Here is a 26,391-nt window from a genome sequence, read left to right as displayed (position 1 = left end):
CAACTTTACGTTCCAGGTGACAAACCCTATTAATAATAATAAAATAATAACACATTTTATTTGTAGTGCACTTTAAATTTCAAGGAAATCTCAAAGTGCTCCAGCATTCAGGTGTTAGGAAGATAAAATCACCAAGCAAAGACGACAAAAACAACAGAAAACACCAGTAAAAATAGAATAACGAGAAACGAATACAAATACATTATTATTATCAATGTTATGATTATTGAAATGGAAACGTTTTCTCATTAAATTACACCTGTCGAGTTTTTTTTGTGTATTCTTAAATACCGCACAAGGTTGATAGTGTCATTATTTAACTCCTATTTGCTTCTCGATTTTTTTTTTCATACAGGAAGTGGAAAAAATATGTAAACGACAAACGTCGGAAAGTGAAACATTGTAAGTGTCAACAAGTAAAAGTTCTGCTGTGTATGAATTATCAGTCATAGACATGGGGAAGAGGTAGGATTAAATATAAGATCTGCTTCTTCCTACTCCTTTTCAGACATGTTGAATTGTGCAGATGTAACCAAATGTCTGAAACAAATAGACATACCATACCAATCAAAAGCTGAGCTGTCAACAATTCCATTACAAAATAATGGAAATGTTCCGGGAATAAGAGAGAAAATAAGAGAAAATCTGATCTTCCACAAAAATTTCCACCAGCAAACCACCCCGGGAAGGGGATGGTTGGGCTGTCTGTAACTGAGGCTCAATATTGATATTGTTTTACTTTTATTTTGAAGGCCTAACCCAGGGTGTTACGTGGATGTTGCCTGAACTGGAGGCTGCGCTGCTCGGCAGAACCGAGAAGATTAAAAAATAAAAATAAAAGTCCAAATAGGGGGAAACGAGAGGGCAGATACGGTAGTTTGTGGGAGGGTTGACAGTCCTTCAGAAACAAAAGTTCTATTGGTTCCCAGAACAGGTTTTGCTGTTTCATTGAATACTTCACACAAGCTACTAATTACTAATACTACTCGTCAGTATTTATACATACTGTTGGCGAATATTAAATGTGTTATCAGTAACTTGGATTGCGTTTGCAAACCTGGGTGGTGGATTTTACGAGCGGTCACCGAATGTAGCATGAACAACTGTCCCTTCATCCTCATCCGCAGCCCAGCAGCATCAAAGCCCCGCCCTCGCCTCCATCCGGACCGCCAAAGGACGGTAAGAAACGTCCACGTTTCATCTCGTCCTTTACGTCCTAAAACAAGGACATTTCGGGCATATTTTCAGGGTCGGGATCAGAAATACGTGCGTGATTCGACGGAGTAGCACGTGAACGTAGTGTATTATTTAATGGCCATTTGGAGCGTCACGGTGTGTGCTGATGGTGTCACACTGGAGGAATGAAACGGTATTATCGGTGGATTCTGGGTGTCATGTAAGTAAAATATGATGGATGATAACGACCATTTTCTGTTTTGGCGGCAGGGCCGATTTGTGAAGAACGTCTTCTCATTCACGTGATTAATTCAACCGTTTTCTAGGTGTCTCGCCAGATTCTATATGACGTGTTTCTTCATACAGTGGACCACACTTGTGTTGTCGGTGCACGAGCTACTATCCTTTCAGTTCGGTAGATTTGGGTGACCTGATTTATAGTTAGAAAAAAGAGCATCTTCTGACCAGAAGGCAACGTAGCCGAGGCTCACTGAGATGTGCATCAGATTAGACTTCACTCTCCAAATAACCCCGAGATTATGCAACAGGCTAGTGTTGCACAGCAACCTTTCCCATCATGGAACATATAACATTGCTTCCCCTACTCTCCGAAACACTCATTTCATTTTGTGGCAGTGTCTGTCTCTCGGCATGGGAAATAAAAATCAATTAAGTTTGATGTCAAACACAGCTAAAGTTATCGATGGCATTGCACGATTTTCTTGTCTAGAATTTATATCAGGGGTGTCCAAAGTGTGGCCCGAGGGGCCATCTGGGGCCCACGGCTGTTTATTCATTGGCCCGCAGCACATTCTAAAAATATAATTTAACAAGAAAACAACAAAAAAAATCCAACAACAGCATCAACAGTAATTTTACAAGAATGAAGTCAAAATATTGAGAAAAAGTCGTAGTTTTACAAGAACAGCATAATATTAGGAGGAAAAATAATACGTCATTTTAGTAGCATAAAGTTTTCAACAAAACAAACAAAACGATGAATAAAGATGTAATTTTTAGAAAAACAGAATGTGGAAAAAGCTAGAATTTTATGAGAATAAAGTTAAAATATCATGGGAATAAAGTCATCATATTACGAGAAGAACATGTGCAAGAAGAAAGTTGGAAAAGTGGATCATTTAAAAACAGCAGAAGTGGAAAAAACATCTGCAACTTTATGAGAATAAAGTCAAAGTACTACAAGAAAAAAAGTCTTATTCTAAAGAGAAAAAAGTTGCGTTTTTCTGAAAATGAATTAGTAATATTATGAGGAAAAATAATGCCATTTTAGTAGCATAGAGTAGAAACATTAGAAGATTTTTAAAGTCGTAATATTATGAGAAACAAAACGAAGTAAAGTTGTAATTTTTGGAAAATCAGGTTGGGAAAAAGTTACAATATTATTACAAAAGGGAAAATTTGTGAAGATTATTTAAGAAGAAAGTTGAAATATTTGGAATATTTGATACCAATAGGCTTGTTCCACTTAGACCACAAAGCGAAGATGCCGTTTTTTCTTGAAATCTATATACGTGTTAGCATATCTTTACAAAATATCAAAGTGACCTTTGCATCCTTTCATTTGTTTTTTTTTTAATTTGCAAACAAACATGAGTGTGTATTTACAGCAATGATGAACACACAAAGTGCTTATTTACATATGTGAGGGGGTTATACAACACAATACATAAAACACAGGACAAGTCACAATTTGTACAAGAGGACGGGAGGGTTGTGCGATGTTGGCGGTTTTGTCCTTTCGTTTTTCATGATGTGGCCCACGGTGGAATAGGTTTGGACACCCATGATTTAGAAAGTGATGCTCTGGGATGATTTTTTCACAGGCGTACTCAGGGGTGCTTTCATTTTAAAGTTGTTTCCTTTTTACTATTATTGTTTTGTCATTATTATCATCATTATTAGACCCCACATTGTCTTGGTCTGCTTTAAAGAAACTTCCAATGGTCCTTCTGCCGTTCTTTATGGGAGGTCCCAAAAGGACAGATGACGAGGGACTTTTTGAAGAGAAATGAATAGAAAGACTGACCCATCTTAAAACTGACAAAAGCGGCTGTTTTTAGTTTTTCAGATACTCAAGATACTAAAAGTTGTACTGTCCCTTACACCCATCGATGCACTCCATATTACAAGTGTTTAAGGACATCTGTCAGTAGAACAAATCCCCCGATCCTTTGCGATCTGTGCAGTGAGCATGCTCAATAACGATTTCATATTCCGGTCAGGTGTGTTTGAATGACAAATGAATATTCAGGTCGATACAGGAATTGATTTTGAAATGGCAATCAGAAAAAGGTGTTTCCATGTATCAAAGGTTTTCAGAATACTTATTCTATAAAGGCACATAAAAAGTACCAAAATAACAAAGTAGGCTAGGAAGCACAGCTAAGGACTAATAGGAGGTGGAAACAGCGGGGAACAAGACAACAGCTAACGAAGATGCAACCGAATGCATCCAACACACAGGTAACAAAAGTCCCAAAGCAAAAACACTGAAATGCAAAACAATGAACTCGAATTACAAATGACACGCAGGTGCGTTCCCAGCTCCCTCTAACAAGGGTAAAGGACATTCATACGGTGCCAAACAGGAAACAGAAATAACAAAATAAGTGCACCCAACTGAAAATAAACCCAAAAGTGACAAAATGTGACAAAAACGTTATTGAAATGAGTCAGTTTGTCATTGAAATTCTATTTGGTCAGGTTTGGTGACCACATATGGTGTTTATTTTGAAAACAGCGTATATGGTACAGTAAGATTTCTTACAGAAATTGTTATTGAAATGTCCTTCAGCAGTTTATGTTTTTGATGAATGCTTGCTTGTCTGTTTTATTTGCTCTCAGTAATCCACACCTGTAGCCCCTGGGTCCACCTGTCAAAGTATTAGCCTAATTGATGCAGGGATTCTGCAAAATTGGCGTTCTGGGACCACCAGAGAATGGTGAAAAACTACAAGTCATCGATTAATAGGGCCATGAAAAGGTCTATTTTTGAAACAAATCTGCCCCCCCCCTCCCAACTCCCTTGCTGGCGTGACGTTGATGTTCTCTTCCAATTTCAGATCAACATTTGCAATAAAAGTGACTGTTGTAATTATTAGATTAGAGTCAACTCCAGAACTTGTCCACTTATCTCTTCAATCGCCATTGTTCACTCGCGACACAATCCAGATTAAAGCCCTAAATATGCCTCACACACTTATGAAACACATATAAAGTATAAACTCCTTACCACTAATGAATGAGTAATGAGCCACACCGCTTGCCTCTACTAATCCCAGTAACGACTTACGATCACATATCTCTGCAAGATTTGAGGCCGGATTGACTGCCGAAGCTAGTGCTTCCGTCGCCAAGCAATCTTTTATGCTGTCTCAGCACACAACTATAGTGTGTTCAAGGACCGCCGAATAAAGTCTGAAATCCCAACGCTTGACGAAAAAGATTCAGTGAAGCCTAAAGTAAAAATTGTTGGCTTTCTAACAGTGGTACACGTATGCTGTACATTTGACCTGTATTATCACGCATTTACACATTACTACCGACTTAGGATGTGTTTTCTGCAGAAAAAATGGACAACAAAAATATAAAAAATATTTGTGTGCGCATTCACTTTCGCACACTTGAAGGAAAACTGCACGTTTTAAAATTTTACCCATCATCCACAACAATCCTTAGGTGAAACATGACCATACATGTCCTTCCTCTTTTCTCTGCATTCCAAAGACAGAAAGCAGCTAAAAAACAGCTAGCATGTCGGAGCTCATGTCACATGTCTGTCAGTGAAAGCAGCAGGTACAAATCATGTTGCTTTTGTAACACCCGTGCTTGTGCCTGTATCTTGGATTCATCAATCATTTTCAGTTATGTGTCCAGGTATATGCAGGTGCATTTAGAAATAGAAATAGGGATTTAGCAATCTACCAATGAAGGCTGTTCATAAAAAAAAGAAAAAACATCACCGCACATAATTAAGCAAGCTAATTTCTTCCAGGAACCTTGCCTGCTTAGGTCAAGCCCACATAATCACTAGTGTTCGCCCAACCATTATATTAGACATGAAGTTCATTTAAATGAAATGTTTTATTAATGTGACAGATTACAAGGGAAGTCATTAAGTAGTTGTAGTTTCTGTCTGCACATGGTCGCATGTTGACTACGTGCTTGTGTTAACTTTGTGGAGTCTTTCTATTGCCTTCTGTTATGAAACGGCATGAAATGTAGCTGTGGGGTAGCAATTGCAATACGCTCGGCTACGTTGCGCACGGGCACGTGTTTATATCGGTGTAGGGCTACAGCTAACAATACTTTTCTTAGTCTGTTGTTATTTTGATTCATCGAGTAATCTGTTAGGCCCCAGGCCAGGGGGTGTCCAAACTTTTTCCACTGAGGGCTGCATACTGAAAAATCAAAGGCTATTTTGACGTTTCATTTGTAAAAAAAAAAAAAAAGGCTAAAAATAATCCAATATGATAAGAAAAAACAACAACCTGCATGTCAGCTTTGTGTTATCACTATCAACATTACAATTTTTTCAGTGCATTTTTGCTGTCCCCCCCCACCTAAATTTTCACTGTTGTTTTTTTGGTAGTTGTTTTTTAAAATGTGCCACGGGCCAATGAAAAATGAGCTGCGGGTTGCACTAGATGGACCAAATCAGAATGAACCAAACACAAGCAGTTAGGTGTTTGGTCCACAACATATCAGAAAAGAGGCAAAAACGTCCATCACCGATTTCCAAAGCTTGTTTTGCCTAAAACACAAAGATAATAGAACTTCTTTCATGAATGACTCAGGAAATAAAAATATATTGACATTTGAGAGGCTGAAATCAGAGGATACATTACATTTTTAAATAAAAACCATCAATCTAATACCAAAATACTTGTCGATTAACTGGTTAACCGATTAAATGCAGCTCTACATCGGTGCTGGCTAAGCTGCACATGTGTATGTGTGCGTGTTTGTGACCCCCAATGCTGTAAACCTACGAGAAACACTGATCACTACTCTGTCCCCTAAGAATACAACACTGATGTACTTGAGGAGGCTGGCGACACAATGTCAATCCATGAAAACCATTTGATAAACACGCACATTCAATTCAACCATAGAAATCCGTCCTCCGGATCCGTCAGAAAAGATTGTCTATTGTTGATGCATGTACACTCCTGATGAAAATTTTAAGACCAGTTGAAAAATTGCAAGAATTTACATTTTGCACTTTTGGATCTTAAGGAGGTTCTAAGTAGAGCTTCAAAATGCATTTTTGAGAAAGCAATTTATTGCAAACAAGCATTAAAGTGAAATAGGCTGTTCATCAGCTGATCAAATGTTTAAGAGCACAGTCTAGATGATTTTCGCCGATTTTCAAAGCACACAGAATATTGTGTTCTATGGCTATATAAACATGGAACCTACCAAACGAAAGATCAAACTCTTATTTTTCAACAGAAAAAAAAAGTTTCTATTCTACATTTTCCGTTCTTTAGTAATCAGCAGTAGAAAATAGGTAAGTTTCAGGAAAATATCAGTTCCCAACAAAAAAAGGAAGAAAACCAGGTTTTTGTGAAAAGATACATTTCAAGCATAACTTTCACTTTGACACAAATTTTTTGCTTTTATGACAGCTGAAATATCTAAACAACTATATCCATCCATCCATCCATCCATCCATCCAGCCATCCATCCATCTTCTTCCGCTTATCCAAGATTGGGTCGCGTGGGGAAGTCCACAAAACACATGTAGACTGGTTGGGCAAAATCCCATGCACCCTCAAGGACCCCGTTGAGAGTGTGGAGCTGGTCCACAGTTCCACGACCAGGACGAAAACCACACTGCTCTTCCTGAATCCGAGATTCAACTATCCGGTGGTTCTTCCTCTCCAGAACCCCTGAATAGACCTTACCAGGGAGGCTGAGGAGTGTGATTCCACGATAGTTGGAACACACCCTCCGGTCCCCCTTCTTAAAAAGGGGGACCACCACCCCGGTCTGCCAATCCAGAGGTACTTCCCCCGATGTCCACGCAATGCTGCAGAGTTGTGTCAACTAAGAAACGCCTACAGCATCCATGGCCATAAGGAACTGCGGGCGGATCTCATCCACCCCAGGGCCCTGCCACCGAGGAGCTTTTTGACAACCTCAGCCCCAGAGATAGGAGAGCCCATCGTGGAGTCCCCAGGCTCTGCTTCCTCATCGGAAGACGTGTCGATGGGATTGAGGAGGTCTTCGAAGTATTCTTTCCACCGATCCACAACATCCCGAGTCGAGGTCAGCAGCACACCGTCCCCACCATACACGGTGTTGACTGTGCACTGCTTCCCCCTCCTGAGACACCGAATGGTGGTCCAGAATCTCTTCGAAGCCGTCCGGAAGTCGTTCTCCATGGCTTCTCCGAACACCTCCCATGTCCGAGTTTTTGCCTCAGTGACTGCCAGAGCCGCAGACCGCTTGGCCTGCCGATACCTGTCAGCTGCTTCCGGAGTCTCATGAGCCAAAAAGGCCCGATAGGACTCCTTCTTCATCTTGACGGCATCCCTCACCACTGGTGTCCACCAACGGGTTCTGGGATTAACGCCACGACGAACACCGAGCACCTTACGGCCGCGGCTCCGATCAGCTGCCTTGACAATAGAGGCACGGAACATGGCCCATTCAGACTCAATGTCCGCCACCTCCCTCGGAACATGGTCAAAGCGGTCCCGGAGGTGGGAGTTGAAACTCATTCTGACAGGGGACTCTGCCAGTTGTTCCCAGCAGACCCTCACAATACGTTTGGGCCTGCCAGGTCTGACTGGCATACTCCCCCCACCATCGGAGCCAACTTACCACCAGGTGGTGATCAGTTCACAGCTCCGCCCCTCTCTTCACCCGAGTGTCCAAACATGTGGCCGCAAGTCCGATGATACGACCACAAAGTCAATCATGGAAGTGCGGCTTAGGGTGTCCTGGTGCCAAGTGCACATGTGGACACCCTTATGCTTGAACATAGTGTTTGTTTTCGACAATCTGTGACGAGCACAGAAGTCCAATAACAAAGCATCACTCTGGTTTAGATCAGGGGGGGCCGTTCCTCCCAATCACGCCTCACTGCCAACGTGAGCGTTGAAGTCCCCCAGCAGAACAAGGGAATTCCCTGAGGGAGCGCTCTCCAGTACTTCCTCTAGAGACTCCAAAAAGGGTGGGTATTCTGAACTGCTGTTTGGCGCATAGGCACAAACAACAGTCAGCACTCATCCCCCCACTCGAAGGCAGAGGGAAACTAAACTAAACATACAGGCCACAAGCCGGGGCGCAACAAGAATTGCCATCCATGCCCGTCGCCTCTCACTGCTGGCAACGCCAAAGTGGAACAAAGTCCATCCCCTCTCGAGAGGACTGGTTCCAGAGCCCTTGCTGTGCGTTGAGGTGAGTCCTACTATATCTAGCTGGAACTTCTCAACCTCGTGCACCAGCTCTGGCTCTTTCCTTACCAGAGATGTGACATTCCATGTCCCAAGAGTCAGTTTCTATAGCCGAGAATCGGCTATAGATTCGGCTGCCACCCAGCTCACTCTGCACCCGACCCCTCTGGCCCCTCCCATGAATGGGCGTAGGCCTGGCCACCAGACGCTTGCCATCGTGCCCCTCCTCCAAGCCTGGCTCCAGAGTGGGGCCCCGGTGACCCGTGTCCGGGCAAAGGGGAAAACGTGGTCCAATGTTTTTTTTCATCATAGAGGTCTATTGAGCCACTCTTTGTCTTGTCCCTCACCTACGACCTGTTTGTCATGGGTGACCTTACCAGGGGCATAAAAACCCCCGACAACTTAGCTGCTAGGATCATCAGGACACGCAAACTCCCCCACCACGATAAGGTGGTAGCTCAAGGAGGAGTAAACAACTATACCACAACATAAACAACACAAAAAAGTTTTTTGTTTTTTTTTTTACATCAAAATAACTTATTTACAAATATAACACGATGAACTATTTACAATTTTCACATTTGAAACTAAACTGCGTGTGCATGCGTTAAAATTTCCCTACAATGCGTAACCTTCTGCCCGGTACACTCCTCCACGCTCTCTCACCTCCTCCCTGCTGTCGAGCGTGTTAATACATGCATAAGATCCATGCCAAGCTCTTATCAAATGCACTTCTGCCACCTTGTGGCCGTTGTTATGGCGTAAAACTGCTTGAAAAGTCACCTCTTATTGAGGCACTTGCGTCATCACCTCTTTTTGCAGCTTGAGCAAAAAAAACGTAAAAGACGTATAAATATGTCTTTGGTATTGAATGAGTTAAAAGCCAAAGTCTTAAATTCAATGTCATTTTTTGTCAGGTGTTCACACTATCATGATCTCTTGATGGCAAAGGCAAAAAAGGTTTCTCTATTTGAACGCAGTTGGATTGTTGAGCTGCATAAGCAAGGCCTCTCGCAGCGCGGCATTGCTGCTGAGGTTGGACGCAGTAAGACAGTCATTTGAAACTTCTTCCTGATCCTGAGGGTTATGGAACAGATAAGGAGACCCAAACAAATTTCACCGGCCCTGAGCCGGAGGATCCGATTGGCTGTCCGTCAAGACACGGGACCACCCTCGGCCCAAATGAAGGTTGTTACTGGTGCCGAGTGCAGTCCAATAACCATCAGAGGGCATCTGCGAGAGAAGTCTTTTAAGAGGAAAACATGTCTTCAAAGGCCTCGTCTTCTTCAATGCCACAAAATTGCTAGTTTGGAATTTGCACGAGAGCACCAAACATGGGACACTGAAAGGTGATGATGGGATGAGGGTGATGAGGGAAAAAAATGGAACTTTGATGGTCCTGATGTCTTCCAACTTTGCTGATATGACAAGGAGATCCCACCTGAGATGTTTCAACAGGGCACAGTGGAGGGGGCTGCTGGGCTGCTTTTCCCTTCAATATAACAATGGAGCTTCAGGTTGTGCAGGGGCGTCAACTGTCAACTGGCTATGTGGAGATATTGCAGGGGGCATCCTTCATGATTGAAGGTCCTCGTCTGTGTGGTAATAACTGGCTTTTTTAACAGGACAACGCTGCAGTTCACAATGCCCGCCTGACAAAGGACTTCTTCCAGACGAATAAACTCACTCTTTTAGTCCATCCTACATGTTCCCCTGATCTAAATCCAAATGAGAACATTTGTCTCACTCCCATTTCTTCTTTTTGCATTTTGAAATTTAGTAAGACCTTAATGAGATCCAACAGTGCAAAATGTCAATTCTTGCAATTTTTCAACTGGTCTTCAAATTTTGATCGGGAGTGTACGAGACAGTTTTCATCAATAGAAGTGGTTGCCGTGGGTCAAGCATACAGCATGACAGACAAACCTCTGTATTTTTACCTTTTCATGAAGATGTTCCACCCGACAACAATCTACCTGTGGTGTTCGGTTGGGTTTTTCCAAAAACTCCGGCTCAGTGTTTGTGTGTGGACGGGTAAAACGGAGCTTTTTGCTATGCCTCATAAGAAATGTGACGTTACGTCATGTTTTTAATCCTTTTTTAACAACATTAAAGAGAGCACAGGGGAACTGCAAACGTGTGACCATGCCGAGACAGAAATTGTCACTTGTCACTTCCTGAATGGAAGAATTTTTTCTGCTCATAGAGTACACGCAGTCGTGTGAGTCAGTGCTCCTCCTCATTTTGAGGAAATGCTGAACCTGCACCTGCAAGCATAATGTTTGTGTCGTGGACGTAGTTGGTACCACACTCTGTGGGGTCCCACGCGGTGACATACACAGTAGGACACATAGCCTCACCAATAAATAGCTGAAGACATCTCTTTGAAGCACGTGAAGCTGTGGCTTGGGATTGTGTGGGCAGGAAGTGTGCTCCTGCCAGCTCAGATGATGGAGGCTGCAAACCACTTCCAACGTATGGGCTTCTTTAGCTTTTGATTTATTCCTTTAAACACCCCCGCACCGTCACACATCTCTCTTACAGTACATGTTCTTCTGCGCCACTTCACTTTTAGGATTCAGTCAGAGAAGACTATATTAATACTGTGTAACTGCTAAATAACAGAGTACAGCAGAACCAATTTGTTCCCAAAGTGTGGCCCGTGGCACATTTAAAATATAATTTGACAAAAACACAAAGTCAGCAAAAATCAGCAGTAATTTTATAAGAATAAAGTCAAAATATTAAGAAACTGCGATTGACTGGCGACCAGTCCAGGGTGTGCCCCGCCTCTCGCCCAAAGTCAGCTGGGATAGGCTCCAGCAGACGCCCGCAACCCTAATGAGGACAAAGTAGCATAGAAGATGGAGGGAAAAAAAAAAAAAAAAAACAACAACGGCAGCAGATATGGGGGAAAAAACAGCTGTAATTTTTCGAGAATTAAGTCAAAATATTAAGAGATAATATTGACATAATATTAAACTGACATAATAAAAAATACATTAATAATAATATAGTAAATTAATAAACTGATATAATATTACAAAAAGAAAATTTTAATATTTTGGGGGAAAAATGGCAACAGCAAAAATAGATTTTTTTTTATTTTACAAGAATAAGGATGAGATATTTAGACAGAAAGTCATAATATTAAAATATTAAAATAGCATACATTTGTAATATTGCAGGAAAAAAAGTCGTAATTTATCAAACAAACAAAACAATGAATAAAGTTGCCAAAAAGTTGCCATAAAGTTGGTAAATTAGGTTGGGAAAAAGTTAAAATATTATGAAAATAAAGTCCAAATATTATCAGAGTAAAGTCACAATATTCCAAGACAAAATGTACAAAAAAAGAAAAAAAAAGTGTAATGTAAGGAGAAAAATGTTATATATTTTGTCACCGATAGCACAAAGCTGAGATGCAGGCTGTTTTTTCTTTAAATATTAAAAATGTCTCTGCATATCTACATGGGTTGGTTTAGAACAGAGGTCCCCAACTGGTGGGTCGGGACCCAAAAGTGGCTCGCGGAGCTGTTTCCATTCAAAAATTTAATGGGAAAAAATGTTAATAAATAAATGAATGACCCAATGTCTGTGAATGCACCTCACGTTCTTGTCTGAGCTATTCGCTTGCTACGCCGCCGTGAGGTGTGCGCCATGTTTCTGGGCGACTGTCAAGCTTGAGTGGGAGGGGAAGGACATCGAGTGGGGACTTAACATACCGACCGTCAGACACACAAATATAAGATGTATGAGAAGCATGAGTTGAAATATTCCTGCACTTTTGGGTCACCATTTGCCACTGAGTGCTGATGGTGAGTACATTTGCCCAATTCAACGTGCCCAAAAAAGGATTAGGCAGAGGTTATTTGATTCGTGTCTCTGATCATTCATTCACACCATATCTTGTACGTGTTGACGCTTGCAATATTTCACTGGCTTACATTTTCTCATTTACATTTTCTTCCCTTCTTGTGTGAGAAGAAAGAAGGGTGTTCAGCAAGAAGCAAATAAGAGTTAAAATCATTTCTGTATATAAATTGAGCAATGGTTTATTGGTGATAACATATAAATTGAATATTACTGAATTTGGGATATCTATATTGTTGTGGAGTTGCTATTGTCGATTTTTGTTGACTTCCTCCTGCATTAAGTCTCTGAGTTGTGTCTTTTGTTGTAGTCCAGATGATGTCACCATCAATATTTGTCCAGTTCCTTGATATCTTTGACAACAAGTACTTTGATTGCCATCATTTAACGTGAAGAAGATTTTGCAGGTTGTGCTCCAAGTGCCTTGAATTTACTAATGAATAAAATGACATCAAGTGTAACACCGTCACGACAGTTGACTGGCGGCAACTTTACAGTCATCCCACGCAATAACTCGGTTCGATTATCGCTCCCTCGATTTATCGTGTTTTTTCAGAAATGAATTAGTTAATAAACGATTGCTGTTTCATGGTAGACTACAGGCAATTATCAGTCAAAACAACCCGCCTTTTTCAGACTGAGGGAAAAAGTAGCACCTTCTATTCGTTCATTGGACCAATACGGTATTTGTCTCATCGGTTCTATTTGGGACTACCTGTGTTCTGTAGATGGATGGTTGGGTAAATAGTTTACCCACTTGCAAAGAAATGAACGGTCCAAAATGTTTATGGTAGGTTTATTATAAGAAAGCCAGAATGTTACAAAACCCCAAAAAACTAATATTCAATACAGGTTATACATTCATTTGTATTTGATTGAGGGAAATAAGTACTTTATGCTCTAGCGCGGGGGCATCATAGTCGTTTTCACCACGGGCCACATCACAGTTGCCCGGTCTCCCTCGGCGGGCAGCAGCTTTGCGCAACTGGACTGTTCAGTTTGTCTTAGAACAGTGGTTCTCAGTTATTTTGGGTCATGTCCCCACTGGGGGACATAAATGTTTTTGCGCCCCCTCCGATGTCAAATACTATTGAGAAACTGATATCTCTTTATTTATCTGTACTGTACAGACTGAACTCGAAACTAAAACCAGCGAAATGCAACAAAATGGAGAGCAGTGAAGCATGCGAGCCTATTCAAGAGTCAAAATGTTTGCTCAAATTCATACATGTTGGCAGGTCTGCACTAATATTGAAAGTCCTCCCTGCCTCTCACGCACCCCCGACATTTGAGAAGCACTGTCTTAGAAGATGTTTCACCTCTCATCCAAGCAGGCTTCATCTTTTCATGCTCAATGACTAGGTAGGACAGCTTTAGTCTGAGGGGATGGTGCGAGATCCAAGCAAGACTGCTTTTACTCATTTGTTGTATAAAACAGCCTTAAGATAACAAGTAGAGAGAAACCTCGGCCTGCCAACGACGGTCACCACAACGACAAAAATAAACTTCAAGTGCAAACAGTCCAAATGGACGTGTATTATTTCCAGGCTTTAGCATCACTTAACCTAATTTTGTTTCTCAAAAAAATATTTCAACACTGTGCAACTACAATGACGTTATTTTTCCTCATAATATTATGGGTTTATTCTCATAAACTTGCGTTTGTTGTTAGAATACAACTTTTGAAAAGTTTTATTTTTTTCTCGTAAAATCACAGCTGTTTTTCCATTTCTGCTGGGGTTTTTTCCCCAACTATTTCAACTTTCTTTTTTTTGTCTCGTAATTATGGCTTTATTCTCATAACATTATAGCTTTAAAAAAATTACAACTTTCTTGTGTTTTTCATAGTATTATTCCTTTCCTTTAATATTAGAATTTTATGTGATATTTTAATGACTATATTTGTCCTAATAACACGACAATAACGTGCTATTGCTGTAAAATTTTGACTTTTTCCTCATTAGAGTGCAACTTTTCCGCTTAACCTTTTGATTTTTTTCTTGTGAAATTACTGCAGTCGTTGTTTTTTGGTTTACTAGTTAAATGATATTTTAAGAATCGGCTGTGGGCCAATAGAAAAACAGTTGGGGGCCGCAAAGGGCCCCGGGGCCGTACTTTGGACACCCCTGCAATAAGCCATTATGCTGCTCTCATTATTTGATCGCCAGCTGAGCAAATTGAGATTGTCAGTGTGTTTGGGAAGAACCCACTAGAAATGAGACCACAGTATAATCACCAAACATCCAACCCAACTATATTGTTTTATGTACGTTAGCACACATTTATCAGTCAGGCCCATTCAGATTCTTAATCAAACACGTATTAATGTGAACAATTAAGCGTGTTCTTCTTTTTGGGGGAAAGAAGAAACCAAATCTTCCGTGCTAAATATAGCTCTTGTGATAAAGTGGCTGCATGCATATGATAGTGCTGCTACTACTCTATGTGATGGTGCATGCATACTGTCATACAGTATAAGCCATCCCTCCCTCCCTCTTTGCAGAAATGCTGCAATGCGTCTCCCTCAGCCAAGACTGGGTCAGTGTAACTCAGCTTGCAGAGACAGCCACATCAGTGTCCATGGCAACAAGCAATGAGGCTTGTGGCAGCCACATCAGCTTGCCTTTTTAGTCTTTTTTTTAATGAGTGGAGTGTATTTTTTTTATAGTCTAAGGTTAACGCCAGAAGAAAGGTAAGATGGAAGTAGGAAGTCGAAGCGGAGGCTAAATGTGATGACGTATTACTAACTTGATTGCATAGTGACGGTGCTTCATTTATTTTTAAGTCCAGATCAATACCATTTTATCAGGAGCCAAATAATGTTTTTGGATCTAATTGGACAATCTCCTATTGTAAATTTTGTGTGCTCAATTCATAAAAGTCACAGTTTATCACACAAGTCATAAAAGTCACAGTTTATTGCAGTCCAGAAATGTGTGACAGAAAGGCCCGGGCCTAAACACAGAGACGGCGCAGTCAGATGTTCAAGTAATCTAATATAGCGCTCTGCTGTTATTTTAAATCTTAATTGGCAAACATGGAGTGTGTGTTTACAACAGTGATGGACATAAAAGTGCATATTTTCATACGTGAGGGGCTAATAGAACACAATTCATAGAGCACAGGACACGTGACATTGCCATACAGGAGTGTGAGGTCGTGTGTTATTAAATGAAAAGTGGGCTGCAAGAACTCTTAACTGTTAAAGAAAGAAAAAAAACAAGATAGTGGTAAACAGCAGTAGTCAATAGTAGTAGATGGTTGTTATGTAATTGTGCTGTATTATGGAGAGAAAGACAAATATATTTAAAAAAAAAAGGAAAATAAAAAAACGAAAATTAAAGTTAAAATTGAATAAATCGGACAAAATACTGTAAAATTAATAATTGGACAAATTATAAAAATGAATACTGACTTAGCATTGTGGGGTTACAGGTGCAGCGTGTTTTTACCAGATCGGACGGGAATGGCAGTTACTTTTTAGTTACTTTTTCATTTTTGTCAGAAAAGATGAAACAACCAACTTCTCTCTGCACACAATGAATACGCACTTGGAGCACCATGTGACGTCAGTCTCTGCATTTTATTCTTCCGATGAAATAATCGGGCCGCACGGTGGTCTAGTGGTTAGCATGTTGGCCACACAGTCACAGTCTGGAGATCAGGAAGACCTGGGTTCGATTCTCCCCTGGGCATTTCTGTGTGGAGTTTGCATGTTCTCCCCGTGTGTGCGTGTGTGTTTTCTCCGGGTACTCCGGTTTCCTCCCACATTCCAAAAACATGCATGTTAGGTTAATTGGCGACTCTAAATTGTCCATAGGTATGAATGATTGTTTGTCTATATGTGCCCTGCGATTGCTGGGATAGTGCCCTGGGATAGCTGTCTCCACTCTATTGAGGACAAGCGGTATAGTAAATGGATGGATAATCACCCTTATTTCCAAAATTAAAGTGAATTTTAAAAAAATTCAATGTAGCTATTATTAACCAATATATTTTTAAACATTTGTTATTATTGCTTCTGACAGTTTTCCGCAGCTGAGTTTCCCTGATGTGGAGATAAAACTGATGTTGCTGTTGTGATGTGGCACAAGAGAAGATCAAAATTAAAATAGAATAACTTGACCTTCTTTTTTTTTGGCAATCATGCCACAAGGACCCAAAAGCATTAAGTTCTTTGAATGATGAAGCCATTACGAACTTAGTAGATCATTTCATGTTTGTTGACATTGATTCCATTGCTGTTCGGTTGAAACAGGTGGATTTGCACTCTCTCTTCCGCTGGTCTGAGATGAAAGTGGTGCATCGTTCTGTTTTTGGGGAAATGATTAAAAAGTACTTTGCAGAAGTGTAATGTAAAGGTGATGAAGCGAGGGCTATGCTAAGAAGTTATTTCTATTTCAAGCTTTGTGATATAGCTGTTTTACTGTGCATATGACAATAAAATCTTGAATCTTGAATAGGTGAAAAAGCGTATTATTAGGATGAACTTTGACCAACCCACTTTTCAAGGATTGAATCTTATGATACACTCAAATGTTGCAGGGCAGGGAAGGAATGTATGCAGATGAAAATGTTTTATCAACTTTTCATAAAGTCTTCAATTAGTCCGTGTTTTACCTTTTTGTTTGCAGATGTCATTATTTATAACCCTTGTAACTTTGTGCTCACCTTAGGCCAGCGTATTCGCCAATATCAGAGCAACATCTTGAGACAGTGGTGTTGGTTGACCCATCAGCGGAAGCTGTTGCTCCAGAGGTGAGACGCACCTGGACAAGACAAGGACAAGTTCACTCATTACATTGACATGATGTGGCGGCCCTTGGCTGCATTTGTATTCAAGTTAAGGTGTGTTCCGCATCACACATGAGGACAGCAGCACCTGATACCAATTAACGCTGATATCATATACTAGATTTTCTTTTATCCTCTGACTTACAGTCATCCCTCACTTTGAATTTCACGGCTGCATGCTATCACGATTTTTGAGAAATATATAATAAATCATGCTGTTTTATGGTTGAACACGGCCTATTTTTAGTTAAAAAAAAATGCATATTGAAGCAAATTTGACGTATTCTTTGCCTAAATTAAGCATGTTTAAGCATAAACATGGCTAAATGAACTGAAATAAAAAAATAAGGCATTCAGAAGAGGCTTTCAAAGACGCTGTGAATGATATGTTGTATTCTACACTAGCCACCAGGTGTCAGTAATGTTACTGTAACGTTCGGTGAGACACAAGCACCAGACTTCATTGCTGTAACAACAGGCTTTTATTGCAGCTTTGAATTATCTCACAACAGGCACAATAACCCCAAATAAAAATCCAGGCTGCTGCTTGGCGTGGGTTACAGCAGGAACCCACGCCAAGCTAAAACTCAACTCTGAACCCTCAACGTCACTTACCGTCCACCTGCCACTGTCGTACATTATAACGATCTGATTTATCTTATTTATTACAGTATGTATTGTGTAAAACTAAGACATGAATAACATCAAATTAAAAGCACAAAATGAATGCCGACCCACCATCCACCAGTTCAAGTTCCAGCCAAGTTTTCCCAGAAAGATTATTACATCGCTGTTTGACGTGTGTGGTAAAAGGCAGTGTGCTAGCATGAATTAACTTGAGACAAATGTGCACATTAGCATTCAATAAGTCATCAAAACTTACCTTTATGCATTCCCACATAGTATCAGCATTTGAGACCAAATATGAGGGGAAAGAAAAATGGTAAAAATACAGTAGTAATCTATCTGTGTGGCATGAGATAAAGTTAGCACACGCACAATGGACATGCGTCAAGTGAGACGGATGTAACAGAGAGAATCCGGCCACTTTTCAAAATAACACATAAAAAAAATGAATGGAAATTATTTTTTCTTTCTGTGCGGCCCGGTACCAAATGACCCACGGCCCGGTACCAAATGACCCCGGGGGTTGGAGATCTCTGGATTAAGGCGTCTTCTTCATCACACAGTAGTCCAGCCTTTTGAAACTCGGTGGTGATATTGTTTTTTGACACACAATAAAGAAAGACACATTGCAATCCTTCCTCCACTCAATGTTCTCAGCGTCACTCATTAGCTCCGATATTGAGACGTGAGATGCTTTTTTTCTTCTGAGTTCAAGCAGTCCAAACATAAGCTGTAGTAATTCTACAACTGATCAAATTTACTTCAAACACAAACGCTGCAAAAGAATTCAAAATGTGATATTAGCTTTCACTTCACTCATCCATTTCACTACTTCCTGAAGCTGCACTCTAAGCATCATGGGAACTGCAGTTAATTCCATTGATTCCTGTGTTGTTATTGTGAAATATTTTTGCACTCTGGCCAGGTTCGTTCTCTGATTGCCAATTTTGCTGGGAATAAATTGCTGATGCCGAGTGGGCAAAGCCCTGTGCAGGGCGCTGCTGCAAGTTGGGGCCTTTGACCTGACGTTTCTCTGATACGGTATCATCATATCTAATGCTCAAGTAAGCACAGAACACCTTCGTTTTTCTTGAATCATAGTGATGATATTTATTTTCTCCTTTCGACTTTTGTCTTTTCCTTTATGCACATGTTTCTAGGTGATTGAAGGCCTTCCCTCTACAGAGCAGCCACAGAGGCTTACTATTTCCTGTCAAGGAGAGGAGGTGGTGGGAGCTCCCTGGACCAAAGCAAGGAGCAGCATCTGCTCCAAAATATTCTGGAATATCATTTTAACTCTGAGTCTCACCATCCCAATATGGAGGGAGCCACAGAGTATGTCTCTGAGACAGCAGATGCAGCATCACCCTTTGACCTTTTAGAGCCCCCGACTTCTGGAGGATTTCTGAAACTGTCCAAACCCTGCTGCTACATCTTTCCTGGAGGAAGAGGAGACTCTGCATTGTTTGCCATCAATGGGTTTAACATCTTGGTGGATGGTGGATCTGACAGAAAGTCTTGCTTCTGGAAACTGGTTCGCCACCTTGACAGGATTGACTGTGTTCTGCTCACTCACATTGGGGCAGACAACCTTCCTGGTATCAATGGCTTATTCCAAAGAAAGATTGCAGAGCAGGAGGAGGAGCACAACCAAGGATCCGGTTCAAGCAGCAGTGGTGAGTCGATGAAGAACCTAATTTCCCCTGAGCTCGGCATTGTATTTTTGAACGTCCCAGAGAAGCTTCGGATGCCAGAGTCCACTCTAAAAGTGAAACGGAGCATTGAGGAAGCGTCGCTTACACTGCAGTACCTCAATAAGCTTGGGATCACACCAGAGCCACTTCACAGGGCAGTAAGCAACACCATTGAACCCATCACACTCTTTCACAAACTTGGAGTTGGAAAGTTAGACATGTATGTGCTAAACCCTGTAAAAGAGAGCAAAGAGATGCAGTTCCTAATGCAAAAATGGGCTGGTAACAGTAAAGCCAAGACAGGGATTCTAATGTCTAATGGAAAGGAAGGAGAAATATCTGTTCCCTACTTAACATCAGTCACTGCTCTTATTGTTTGGATTCCTCATCGTCCCACAGAAAAGATAGTCAGGGTGCTCTTCCCTGGGAACGCACCACAAAATAAAATCTTTGAGGGCCTCGAGAAACTGAAACATCTTGACTTCCTGCGATACCCAGTGGCTACTCAAAAAGAAATATCATCTGGTGCACCACTCCCCATTATCAAACAGACAAAAATGAGATCAAGAGCAGACAGCAAAGAGAGCCTGAAATCATCACCAAAACCAAACTTAAAAACAGCCAAGAAAGACATGGTTGGCCAGGAGGAAGAGCCTAAGAGTGAAATGACTAAAGAAAACAAACTGGAGAAGAAAATCAAAAGTGGAAGTCTGAAGGCCACAAAACAACAGAAAAATAGCGAGGTAGCACCCATAACAGGCAAGTCGGAGAAGAAGAAAATATCAAAGGAGAAAAGCAGCAAAACTGACAAAGTGTCACGTATGGACGAAAAGAAAGACAAAGAGAAGAAAGAAATTAAGAGAGAAAAAGTGAAAACAGATGAAAATATAAGAAAGGAAGAGAAGAAAGAAAATAAAAAGAAGGACCCAAGTAAGCCAGAACTGAGAAAAATCACTAAACCTGACCTAAAGCCACTCACCCCAGAAGTGAGAAAAACTCTGAGAAAGACTCAGGCTAAGACCAAGACAGAAAAAAATGCAGTAGTCAAAGAGAACGTAAATGGTAAAAAGCCACTCCCCAAGAACCTTCAAGAAGAGGTGGCAATTTGTGCAGATAGATCGATTGTGTCTTCCCCTGAGGACCTCACTGAGGACTTTGAGGCCCTGAAAAGAGAAGAGTTGTCCAAACCCAAGACTGAGGCTACCCAGATATCTGAGTTGTCAGCTCACAAGGATGCTAAAGTTTCTACTGCATTTCCACCAGATGAGAAAATGACATCAGCTCCTGAGACAATGACAGTTTCGTCCACATTCTCTGTCACACCAGGGCAAGACAACACAGACAAAAGGTCTTCAGAACAGAAAGGAAAGGATTCAAGCAGTGATAAACTTGAAGGCAGCATGATGAACTTGAAGACATTTGAGGATTATGACAAATATTCTGCGAAGGGTGACCTAAAAGACATATCAAAGAAGAGTGACAGCTCAGAAGAGGAAGATGATGTCATCGAAAAAGCAGACCTTGAAGGAACAGAAGATGATGAGGTTATTAAGTGTAAAACACAGGAGATGAAAAAAGAAACGAGAAAAGATGTCGATACTAAATCCACTGGACAGTTTACCTTGTCCACCACAGCTCTGCCTGGGCAAGGAGTAGCGGCGTCAGCCTCAGAACAGTTCTCCTTCATCCAAGATGAAACCATCCCTGGTTACTCTGAGACTGAACAGACCATCTCTGATGAGGAGATCCATGAGGATACAGAGGAGAAAATCCCCCAGTTACGATATGATGTGGGATCTTATGACATCTCAGTCCCCGATGTTCCTGGCACCTTTGACTCCATGCAGGGTTTGAAAGAAATCAAGAGCTCTGCTGTGTCAGATGTTGTGGATGTCAGGCCCAAAGCCCTGATGGGAGGTTTGGAACCTGAGCTTGCTTCCTACCCTGCTATAATTGCTGCTCCTCTAGCAGAGGAGGAGCACATTTCCTCAGCCACATCCATAACAGAATATGACAAAATGTCTTCATTTGCCACATCGGTAGCTGAGGACCAGTCAATAGCTTCTGTTACAGCCCCTCAAACCGAGGAAGTTGGAAAGAACTCTCTCCTGCTTGACACCATCAACAATGTACCCTCACCTGGTAACCAAGGAAAGGACTATCTCCACTCTGCTGGTACCATTTCACCCACCTCTTCTCTGGAGGATGACAAATGCTTCAAGTCTCCTTCCTCTGATGAGTACCAGCCCAACATTCCTGAGATGGAGAGTGATGCTAAGGCCCATGCAGTTCATGATGAAGAAGATGACGAGGACGACGAGGATGAGGATCAGACTCCAAATGTTGACATCCCACTGGGTAAACTCCGAGAAGGCTATGGACATGCAGCATCCATGATGCTCACGGAGAAAGAGAAATCACCCTCAGCCACTATTCCGTCTCCTATTTTCTCTGACAAGCACCAATCTCCCACACAGGTTTTCAGTGAAAACCAGTCTCCATTTAGTACAGGAGTATTGAAGACTGGTGCTGGAATACAACCTGTATCACCTCTTCTATCTCCCTCCTCTGGGTTGGAGTCCCAATTTAGGCAAGAGAGTGATGACAGATGTCTTAGTCCAGATGACAGCACTATGAAACTGGCTTCACCCACACAATCAGTGCCGACAAGCAGTGGTTACTCTCCTGCAGAGGAAAAACCCTTTAAAACAGAAGGCAACAGTGAAGGAGTAACAAACTTGAAACAACCCGATACGCATAAAGGGGAGAAATCTGTCACTATTTCTGACCATACATCTTTAATTGGACTGCCAAGTGAAAAGGATGCGTTTGAGGAATCAGAAGAATCTGAAGAGGACAGTGTGGATGAAGATGATTATTTAATCAAAAAGGATCTCCAACCCACTATTAAGGCTAAACTTATGGAGGCAAAAGAGGGGTGCTTCCTGGATGATGACCAAACTACTGAGGTAAAGACTGCAAAGAAAGACACAGAGCTTCTAAGCTCAGAAAAGACAGATCTGTCTCCTAGTGCAGATGAGAAACCAAAGCCTCAAGTCATATACTCAGAAGAGGATGAAACAGATGCTTTTCCAACCGGAATACAATCAAGTTTCTCTTCAGCAGATCCAACCAAAACAGAAATTATCAAAGAAAGTGCTGAGAAAACAGATATCTCTCTCACAGGGCCCGAGAAGAGTGTTCATTTTGGTCTTTGTGCTTTCCCAGAGAAGGAGACCAAAGAGAAAGCTGTGTATATAAGACAAGACACACCTTATGTGCATGGCAAAACATTCTCTTACGGTGACATTTATGATAGCAAGACGAGTTCAATGGAGTCAGATTCATATTGTCATGAGTCCATAGATAAGGTGGAGAAAGACATTTCAAAGGATGATGTGGGTTTGCCCCCATCCACCGAAACAGCAAGGGACAAGTTATCAGAAAAACAAGAATCTACAGTCTCTATTGGAAAAGATCCTTCCACCCCAACATGGCTGGAGTCCAAGAACACTTCAGTTGTTTCTCCATTGGTCCAACAGGGCACAAAATCTGAGACATTTGAATACGCGGGCCAGTCTCCTTCAGGGGCAAATAAGCCTGAAGCCCCTTCTACTTCTCCATCATCAGACAAAGACCCCTGGTCTTTTACAAGACAATCTGACAGCCCAAAAGCTGCAGCATACTCCTCAATGACAGCATCCAATGTCTCCCCTGCCGCTGTCAATATTGACAGTGGACCATGTTTGGAAATTGATATGCGGAAACTGACAGCTCGGGATGAGGAAGACTATGATGATGATGAAGTCATTGATGAAGATGATGAGGAGGAGGAGGAAGATGAAGATGATGAGGACATTGATGATGAAGGTGCCATTGGTTCTGACATGGATCAAGGTGTCAAAGAAACATCTGGGAAGGAGGTAAAAAGTCCTGGTAGTGAAACACTGAGCTCAAATAAACCAGAATTTATGGTTTCTATGGCTGGATATGGATTTAACAGTCAGGGGAAGCCAAATGAGAATGAAAGCACAAAGGGAGTGGATAAAGATAAGAATGACCCCTCATCCTTCTGTGTCAGTAAGTCAGTTGAATTAGCAGCTACAGGTTTCTCTGGCTACTCTACAGAATTACACTTACATGGGGAGGAGGATAAGGAATCACTTTTACCAAGTCAGAGCACAGACAAAAGTAATGAAGAGTTTAATTTGAAATCATCAGAAGGTAGTTTTTACAGTGATAGAGCTGATCAGTATACAAGTACCGCTGCCCCTGTGTACTCCTCGTCCTCTGCATATAGCTACTCCTCCTCTACTTCAGGCTCGTTTTCTACCAGTCGTCAGCTTGCGGATGAGCTGGAGACACCTGCCTCAGCTGAGCCAATATTTGAGTACTCCTCTTTTAAAGAAGACCACTCCCCGGTCACTGATTCTCTGTTCTCCACTTTAACTGGCACCAAAGAGGGCTATTTGGAGGTGTCTGAGAAACAGATCCCTACTGCAACCACAGCTGAGTCTACCTTCGGCTTAGCTCACTTCTCACCCCTCAATCCATTTGAGGAGGTCAAACCCTTCTCTTCACTTTCATCCACTGCTGCTGAGGACAAAAAGCAGCATACAACCTCTTTAGGTGGTGTTATGGATAAACGCCCTCAATCAGACTGCTTCTATAAGCCAGAGTGGTCTGAAGCATGTAAGTTGGACTCTGCAAAAGGCTTTGGGCAATCATTGACCTTGCATGCTCAAGAAGCAGCACTCTCGGGTGATAAAGAGGCAGCCAGCGCTGCGCTGTTTGGTGTCACTTCTTCACCAAGGCCAGACATTGAAGGGAAGCATTACTTTGAGGAGACCGACAGCAGTGAAGAGGATGAGGAGGTTTATATGAGGGGGAAGTCTAAAATATCACCCTCCAGTGGTCTTACGGGTACTTTGTCATTATCTGACAAGCCAGATGCTGCATTTGGAGGTGAAAAGACAGGCAATGTGCATGCAGATGTTCTTGGTTCCTACATGTCCTCGCCACTTGAAGCCAGTAAGCTGGACCCAACCAATGGCCAACCAGCCGGCCCTGCAGAGGTCAGTGTAAGCTCTACCCTCCTTGCTGGAGCAGCAGCCAGTGGTGCAGTTGCAGGCACAGCTAAGCTGGAGTCCATGGAGGGTGCAGCAGGCTACAGGAGCTCCTACGAGTGGGAAATGCCCAAGCCTCAGATTGGGAGGATGCCTGGAGACTCCCCTCCCCATTATCGTCATGACGATGAGTTTGAGGAAGAGTGTGAAATGGAACCAGAGCACCCTGCCCGCCCGCTTTCTCTCTCTTCAACTAATCAGCCTTTCAACTCTCCCTTTTATGTCGAGGAGTGTAGCCGACAAGGACTGGAGGAGGATGATGATGATGATGATGAGGATGATGACAGTGATCAGGAGCTTGCTGGTAAATCACCCATTGGAGCAGCCTCCCCATATGCCGGCCACACGTCTCCGGGATATTCATCCTGTGAATACAGGCAGCGTAAAGCAGACCTCTCACCCTCCTTTATTAACCCATGCATGAAGCAGCTATGTAGTGATGAAGACGAAGAGGAACAAGGACATAAAAGTGACCAGTCTCAGGAGGGGGATGAGCATGATATGTCAGTTAAGAGAAGGGCTAAACAGCCCCACCATCACCAGTCCCACAGCAGCTCCTTCCATCAAGCCAGTGGCATGTCTGCAGGGTTGGGTCTTGCAACAGAGGACACACCACCGACTTCTATCAGCGAGTCTTTTGCCTCTCAGTCAGACTCTGAAGTGCCTCAAGGCATGGAAGATTACCCTTCAGTCACTGCCGAAGGCAACATGGACTCAGATGAGGATATAGACTACATGCCTGTCGACAAAATATCTGCCACAGGAGAAGGCAGCCATCACTCTGCCTCCTGGAAGAGCCAGGACCCAGTTCCCACACCTCAAAAAGACCCTTACCCTCACCCTCCTCGTCCAGATGTTTGTATGGTGGATCCCGACTCTTTGGAAAATGGCTCGGTTAAGAAAGAGCTTAAAGCTAAAGGCTTGAAGAAAGCTTCTGGGAAAACCAAAGCATCACCAGCCAGGCGCAAGAGGTCCCCCATGCCTATCAAACAGATGTCATCTCCTCGCAGTGCGTCACTGAAGAAGAAGGAAGCAGATAAGAGCTCACGCATGTCTCGCCTGTCAGATGGACAAGGCTCAAAGGACGATGACCTCTCACGGTCTAGCTACAACCCTGGCAAGGGGCTGACCAACATTAGCAAGAGTAGTTCAGGCAAGTGGATCAAAGCACTTAAAAAAATCTGACTTTTGATGATTGATAGACAAATGTTTATGACTGCTTTCATGTTACCGACCAGGTTCTCAAAAGGCTGGTTCTACAGCTCCTATCTATGTGGACATGGCCTACATTCCCAACCACTGCAGCGCCAAGAATGTGGATCAAGAGTTTTTCAAACGCATCCGCTCTGCGTACTATGTGGTCAGTGGGAATGATGCTGCCAGTGGTGAACCAAGCCGTGGAGTTCTCGATGCACTGTTGGATGGCAAAGCTCAATGGGGGTCAAATCTTCAGGTAACCTTTTAGCTTTGCATATACAGTAATGCCTTGCTTATCACGAGTAATTGGTTCCAGACCCAGCTGTGATAAGTCAATTTTGACAAAGTAGGATTCCTTATTTCTAAATGGAATATGTTAATATCGTATATATTGAATTTTGTAGTTACACCATAGAAAACCTGTTTATGACCTACCTCTAGATATGAAATAACACACCTATAGTTACCTTTACAGTC

General features: G+C 42.1%; 2 protein-coding genes across 5 annotated transcripts in view; one reads left to right on the top strand and one right to left on the bottom strand.

The window, feature by feature from the left end:
- The window catches only part of tp53bp1 (tumor protein p53 binding protein, 1), an 87,704-nt gene that overhangs the window by 58,192 nt on the left and 3,121 nt on the right, over nucleotides 1-26,391 (bottom strand). For all 3 annotated transcript variants that reach the window (XM_054771789.1, XM_054771792.1, XM_054771791.1), the window contains exon 2: nucleotides 17,148-17,245. The gene's annotated coding sequence lies outside the window, so the exon portion shown is untranslated. The remainder of the gene's footprint in view (nucleotides 1-17,147; nucleotides 17,246-26,391) is intronic.
- Nucleotides 1,027-26,391, top strand: part of map1aa (microtubule-associated protein 1Aa) — a 45,311-nt gene continuing 19,946 nt past the window's right edge. Inside the window, exons 1-5 of one of the 2 annotated variants that reach the window (XM_054771787.1) lie at nucleotides 1,027-1,179; nucleotides 17,153-17,234; nucleotides 18,823-18,961; nucleotides 19,058-25,870; nucleotides 25,956-26,170. In XM_054771787.1, the coding sequence (XP_054627762.1) occupies nucleotides 19,216-25,870; nucleotides 25,956-26,170 (6,870 nt within the window). In that variant the 5' untranslated portion in view covers nucleotides 1,027-1,179; nucleotides 17,153-17,234; nucleotides 18,823-18,961; nucleotides 19,058-19,215. The other variant, XM_054771786.1, reaches the window with a different exon arrangement.

Source organism: Dunckerocampus dactyliophorus, chromosome 3 (genome assembly GCF_027744805.1).
Source record: "Dunckerocampus dactyliophorus isolate RoL2022-P2 chromosome 3, RoL_Ddac_1.1, whole genome shotgun sequence".
Lineage (NCBI taxonomy): Eukaryota > Metazoa > Chordata > Actinopteri > Syngnathiformes > Syngnathidae > Dunckerocampus > Dunckerocampus dactyliophorus.
Note: the sequence above shows the minus strand (reverse complement) of the source record. Positions and strands in the feature narration are given on the sequence as shown.